Below are 6,768 nucleotides of genomic sequence, written 5' to 3'. Positions count from 1 at the left end.
TCACCGCCACGAATAATGCCAGGGCCAGTAGCGTACTCAGCCCGACCTCCACCGACAGATGCTCAAACTCCAGCTGGGAAGATCCGGACAGGCCCTCTGAAGTCTCCGGGACATCGCCCTCCATTTCCAACTGAGTCCTGGGCTACTCCAGCCGGCCAGGTTTTAACATCTGTTGAGCTTACCTTATCATTGTTCCTTTGAGGAAGGTTTGCAAAACTTGACTTTGTAGTAGGTAAAGGAGCCGCTTGCCAGTTAGATCTTCTAGAAAAGGGAATAGGTAAGGAGATCCAAAACGCACACTACTCCTGACGTGGCTACTGAACTGACTCATGTTCTGGGCTCACTTCATACAATAAGTTGTAAATTAACCTTATCAGTTGGCTTCACACCACACAGTAAGTGATAAAGAAACTAAACAAGCTTCAAATGAACCCAGCTGAGCCAACTTTGCTAAAGCAGCCTTCATATCTTTAACTAACCCGCTTAAGCGTAATGTGCAAACACAAACTTATAAGACATAATCAGTCTGCTTTAACTCATCAAGTACAACATTCCAGTTGGTTTCACACAACATTCTAGATTAGGTGAAAATGAGATTTTGTAGTTCATGGCACAGCATGTTGTGGTACGGCCTTATCTCTGCACTTGATTAAGCCCAGCCATCACCGTTAAGAAATCTTACGAAATTCTGAGTGCAATGGAACACCATGCCACACCAACTCATGGTTACAGCATGGCTTTTTACCAAGATTTTAGGACAGAATAAAGTGGAATGGAATAAAATAGAATTAGATTAACTGGAGCTTGCTGCAAGATGTCCTACAGATATGGTTAAGGTGAAGGGATTTTAGGGAATAAAGCAAGATTGAAATTGAAATTTATATTATATAATTTCAATTTATTGATTTAATAAATGTGTGTGTGTGAGAGAGAGAGGGAGAGTGAAAAGAAAGAGAGATAGAGCAAAGAGGTTTTGTTTTTTGTTTGATCATTTTTCTGTTTTATGGCTACGGGTTTTGCTGTGATTATGAGAAATCCAGAATATTTAAGATGGACAACAATATATATCTTTTAAATAAACAAACAAATAAGTAAACTTACAACCAATATTTAGAGCTGTTAAAAATAAAGTAAACTTACAACCAATATTTAGAGCTGTTAAAAATAACTTTATTAAATGTTATGAAGTTTATAGAGAAAGATCTATCTGTGCTAGCAGTAAAGCATGTTAGATTACATTTTATAGGCGAGGTTGTCCATATCTATCCTTATCTACTGATTGACAACTATTCAGTATTACAAGATTTATTTTTTTCCTTCTCCTACAATAATTTTAAACATTCATTTCTATAGATGAAGATACATTTCAGTAATTAGAAACCTTTCCCTGGTTCAAATATAACAAGAAGATAAAGACCCTAAACCTGGACTTTAAAAGTAAGGTACTGTACTCTACAAGAGTTATTCTGTCCTCTAAAAGACAATGAAATATTTCAATCTCCATTAGATCAATGGGATGGTGAGTGGATCAAACCAAAGTATTTAACCCAGATATGAATTCATTTCCCAAGAAATAGTGCGGTCAATCAAGATTCAGACAAAGAACCAGATTGTAAAATTTGAGCTGGAGTGGAGAAGAGAGATCAAGTAACTAGCAAAAGTTAGAATGAATCAGAAGCAAAATAATGTAATGAGAAGACCATTATCTGGAATGTATCTTATTGGTTCAGCTAAACAAAGCTGAATGTGTCTCATTCTCACTAGAGAAGGGATCTTAGGAACAAGTCTGCTACAACTCAAGGCCCATCAAATCCATGTTCAAACAGCATGCTAATCTCAATAAAACTGCAGAAACTGCAAGTCATCTGCCTATCTGTGATCGTTCCACTTTCTCCCCCCCCCCCAACTAGTGGCTGAATGAGCAGCTAAGGACTTTATTCCCCTCCCAGAATTGTAATAGACATTTTCCTCAAGGTTGGCAAGTCTTGCAAACTGTCATTTCAGCACATCTTCCTACAGCCATTGTTGGAAAGAGGACTTAAGGGATCAGGAATTCACAGACATAACGTTTAACAGTACGACAGACCTCATCCCCCCATTTTCCTTGGCCTGGCTGAGAAAACAAGACACAGTTCTCACGCTTCCCCCCGTTGGGTTGCAAACGGTCCCAGTTGAAGTAGTTCAGGACCATTCCGTTGACATCCACAAATTTGCCCTCATTTACCATGTCAGTAATCCCAAGCCAAAAGTCTGCTACCCCTGGCAAGCTCCTCTTGCTGTACTCTCTCAGGGCTGTGGTTTCGTCTCCATCTCTGGGAATAGCCAGGGTCCCACCTTTGGATATGCAATCCTCGTTTGCTTCATGGAAACGTTTTGCACCTTCCGATACCAAGTAGCATTTCTTATGGATCTTTGTTCCACGAAGGCAGACTGTGAATGGAATGAAAAACACAGAGGGAGTGGGGGAGGCCCTCAACTTACAACTGTGGTTGCTAAGCAAGGTGATTGTTAAGTGAGTCATGGCCAATTTTACAAATATGTAGCCTTTTTTTTTTGATAAAGGCATATTTTTTTGCCCATTTTAAAGCTGCCCAGGATAGCAACATCCCTGTCCTTTTTTTTTTCTTTAGCCCACGGTAATCAAAAAGTGCTTCCTTTCAGCTCTTCCAAATCTCCTTCATTTTTGCTTCATCAGGCATCTGGGGTTACAACTGCACCATAAAAAATATTTTCCCTTATCCTAACTATACTTTTTACACAAGTTTTATTTAAGTCACTTCCCTCTCTCAAGTTAAAAAAGACCCCCTAGTTGCAATCTAACCTCTAACCCCTTGAACATTTTAATTACTCTTCCATCACCATGATACAAGATCGTTATCTCAGAATCATTGTAGAGAAAACAGAAAAGCCAATTAAAGCATGGGAACAGCCAACTGAACCATTAAAAAAAAACCAGTTAAACCATTCATGAAAAGTACTGCCTAGTCTCTTTTTAAAAAAACATTCAGAGATGGACAACCCATAACTCCGTGGATGGACTGTTCCCATTGTTTGACAAAACTTATTTTAAGGAAATTTTCCCTGATTATTTCACTGGCTGCATTAACAGATGGAATTTAACCATAGTTAAAAGACGTAATAGCTTCATTCACAACGTGTTTACTTTGGAATGTCAATTTCAATTAGGATTTTTGGCTTGGGGTACTAGGTAAACCCAAGCTGTTGGTTTACTTTATGCTTCAACGGACAGTATGAACTCAGAAAATAAATTAGTTCAATATTCACTTTAAGTGTATTATGTGAACAGAGTAATACTTATCCTCTGTTTGCCAGGATGGAAGATGGGTGAACTCGTGAGGAAGGAAAGGAAACGCATGAAGGCATCATTAATGACCACAGTAGGATGCTATATATATTTCCCCAATTTATCTTCTCTTTTTTCCCAAGCAAGTGAACATATTTCCAAATAAATCTTGGCTATATTTTGCTTTTTAAAAAGAGTGCAGATAGGCATTAGGGACCCAGAGATGATACTGGAGAAATCAGAGGTACATTTGAGCATTAAAGATAGATGCTCTGGGGGCACTGGCACCATCTTGCCTAAGTCTGCTCTGCCTGCAAAACATAGGTTTTATCTATTGACTCCCAATCCTTTAACCTTCTGTAAATCTTTTTTTTTAAAAAATATATATTCTGTAAATCTACAGAACTATGTTATTCTTCTATTAGAAGATTTGTTCTTGAAGGCAGTATAGAATGGGTGGAGGAGATAAAAACAACTTGGGAATGTTATTTGTATTATTTCAGCTTGGGGGGGGGAAACCCAGCCCCTTCTGGTGCACCTCACTGAGTTCACAGTATACCGCAAAAGTAAAGAAGTGTCTTATATTGACATTAGAGTGGGCAGAACTAGCAGCAAATAGGAGTCTCCTTGGCTGTTCAGGGAAGGCAAGATCTGTAGCTTCCATTGATTTTAGTCTTGCAAGCTGCCAAAGTAAAGTCAGCTCAGTGCTCAGCAAATAATTCCCAGACCAGGGATTCTTAAAGGGTATTTTAAATCACCTTTCAGTATCCCACAGTATGAATAGCTTTTAGTGCAACAAGAAATGAAATCATATTTGCCATAGTCTCCTCCCCTCCCCCATATTAAAACTCTAATTAAGGGCAGGTAGCAACTGAAAAAAAAATGAGATCAGGGAGAAGAATGCTTCTAGCAGACTTTTCTGGAGGTAAAAGAAAACCACGCCAAAACCTACCCGTTTGTAAGGCTTGCATTTCTTTCAGCGAATTTACCTCTTTCCAAAGCTTGTCAATTTGACTCCTAAGGTCACCATTTTTCTCTTAAATAAAGTAGAAATTTAGGGTTTAGTACATTTCTTAACAAATGAAATATTAATATTGTTTGAATCCAGTCATATTATTTTTGTAGGCACACTTAGGATTATACTTTTTGATACTCTACATTGTATGCAAGAGTAGAAACCATAGCAATATCATCCTAAAAAAAAGTTTTTTAAGGTTGCAAACTGATGCAGCATGATGCGTGCGTGCATGCTCTTAAATATCTTTTTAGGGTTAGACCATTGTACAATAATAAAACAATTCTACAGATAATTACCTACTACCTACTACAAACATTATTCAAGTGTGTTTTTGTATGTGTGTATGGAATATATGTGCGTGTATAGATAAATAGCTAGAAAGCTAGATATAGATACAGATACAGATATAGATATATAGATATATACAAACACACACACATAATATAAATGAGGAGATATATAAAGGCTTGGTAATTATAATTTATATGACTATCATACTTTTTTAATCTACTGCACTTTGTACGAATGAGTCCCATATTTCCTTATATTTATCCATATAAAATCTACATTTATAGGCCATCCACTCCTAGGAAAAAAACACAATCAGGTCTTCAACCCATTGAGTAAATGAGGCCATATATTTATCTTTCCAATATCTGTAATATCTGTCTTTTAGCTATAATAGGGACGCAGAAAATCCATTTACATTGTCCAGTTCTCAGATTCCCTGTCTTAGGTGTATAATTCAAAACAACAGCATCCTCTGATTTTTTTTTATGTTATTTTTTTTGCCTTTTGGCTCCATTCACTTACCTTTTGCTCTCCGCTTGGCGTGCTTCTTTGTCTTGAAGGAAGAAGCTTGGCCAGTCTCTAGATCCAGCAAAACTATGACTATGCAAAGGAAAATCAGGCACCCTCCAAGCTTCATGTCTCTTCAGACGGTGAGCAAGAACAGCCAGTTAGCAATTCAGAGAGTTCACATCCCAGGAGAACTGCCCGTGGCTACCTTTATATAAAAAAAGGGCAGTGAGGAATTGGCTCTGCTTCTTGTTTATGAAATAAGTAAAATGTCTCATCGGGCTTCCTGATGAAGTGCCCTGCTGTTCTCAGAACTACGAACACCTCACTCCTGATTCCCATTTCCGGTCAAGTCTGGACATTCAGTGCATCTGGTTCTTAACCCAAGACTAATTTGCAGCTTTGGAAGAAATGAGTAGTGATGAATAGGCCCTTGGAGAGCTACTTTTATAACAGGAGGCTGCCAATTGGTGTCCTTGGGCCAAATGCAGCCATTGGCTAAATTTCATAGGAACCTCGACTTGAATTCAAAAGGCTTAGCAAGCTGGCAATGCATAATCACCCCTATCCTTAGCAGCTTGCCATATACAAGGAAGGAAGAGCCTTGGTGGAGCAGTGGGCTAATGCCTCCTTAAGTAACACCAGCTGCCTGCAATTAGTGCAGGTTCGAGTCCCACCAGGCTCAAGGTTGACTCAGCCTTCCATCCTTCCCAGGTAGGTAAAATGAGGACCCAGATTGTTGGGGGCAATTAGTTTAGTTTTTTTTTTAGTTTTTAAGCTGACTTTGTAATAATGCCGCTTGGGAGGGGGGGGGCAAAAGCCCTAATAAGCAGGCATATACATAGAATGAAGGCTACTGCTAAGCTTGTAAGCCGCCCTGAGTCTTCGGAGAAGGGCGGGATATAAATGGAATTAAAATAAAAAATAAATTAAAAATTATCTAAGTCTTACCTGATCCAGTTGTCCCGGCCATCAACTTTCACAGTTTTAATTCTAACTTGACTTCTCTGGGCCTCACTCCAGATTTAAGAGGTGGCCATGAGTAAGTGCACTTGTGTGCCTATCACCCCTGTCACATTTTGATTTATTTTATTTTATTTTATTTTGGTTTGCTCAAATTTGTAATTTTTGTTTGATGAATAAAATTTTTAAAAAGGGATCTTGAGGAGAGGAGACAGGTGGGAAGCAAAATTTGTGTGCCCAAAAGAGGGATGAACATTTTATATAGAAATGTATATGTAGACATAAACAGATAAACATATATAGAAATATGGCCTCCATCTATACAAATTTGTCCTGCAGATTCCATTATTATATTGATTGAGAACCGAAGATACTCAGGTGCATCCAAATTGTCTAATAAATCTGACTCCTAGCAACTTCGTTTGTGTGTTGGCAAAAATACAGAAGGGGTTCAACATAACCTTGGAATTTCCTGGTGGCCTCATATCCACCAATTAGCCAAGTTTAATCCTTGCTTAAAATAGGAATGTCCCAGTTTGAAATCCTTCAAAACCAGAGAGGGAGACAGAAAGAGACTTGTAAGCCATTTTTATTGCTTTAATATTTTACTTTTAATTAATATTAAGCTTCTTGCACTGTCCCCAGTCCCATGTACTTATTATATGTAGAGTGGAAACTTCAGAAT

At 38.2% G+C, this 6,768-nt stretch overlaps 1 protein-coding gene across 1 annotated transcript; it reads right to left on the bottom strand.

The window, feature by feature from the left end:
- Positions 1-2,038: 2,038 nt before the first annotated feature.
- On the bottom strand, positions 2,039-5,286 carry CLEC3A (C-type lectin domain family 3 member A; the record flags this gene model as incomplete). Its single annotated transcript, XM_081336229.1, has 3 exons — positions 5,136-5,286; positions 4,257-4,340; positions 2,039-2,430 (listed from the first exon to the last, which is right to left on the bottom strand). Exons 1-3 carry the CDS (start codon positions 5,248-5,250, stop codon positions 2,039-2,041), a joined length of 591 nt encoding a protein of 196 aa, XP_081192355.1. The 5' UTR covers positions 5,251-5,286.
- Between the last annotated feature and the right edge of the window lie 1,482 nt (positions 5,287-6,768).

Source organism: Vipera berus, assembly GCF_964194415.1.
Source record: "Vipera berus genome assembly, chromosome: 10".
NCBI classification, from domain to species: Eukaryota; Metazoa; Chordata; class Lepidosauria; order Squamata; family Viperidae; genus Vipera; species Vipera berus.
This window is presented reverse-complemented; position numbering and strand designations above follow the sequence as displayed.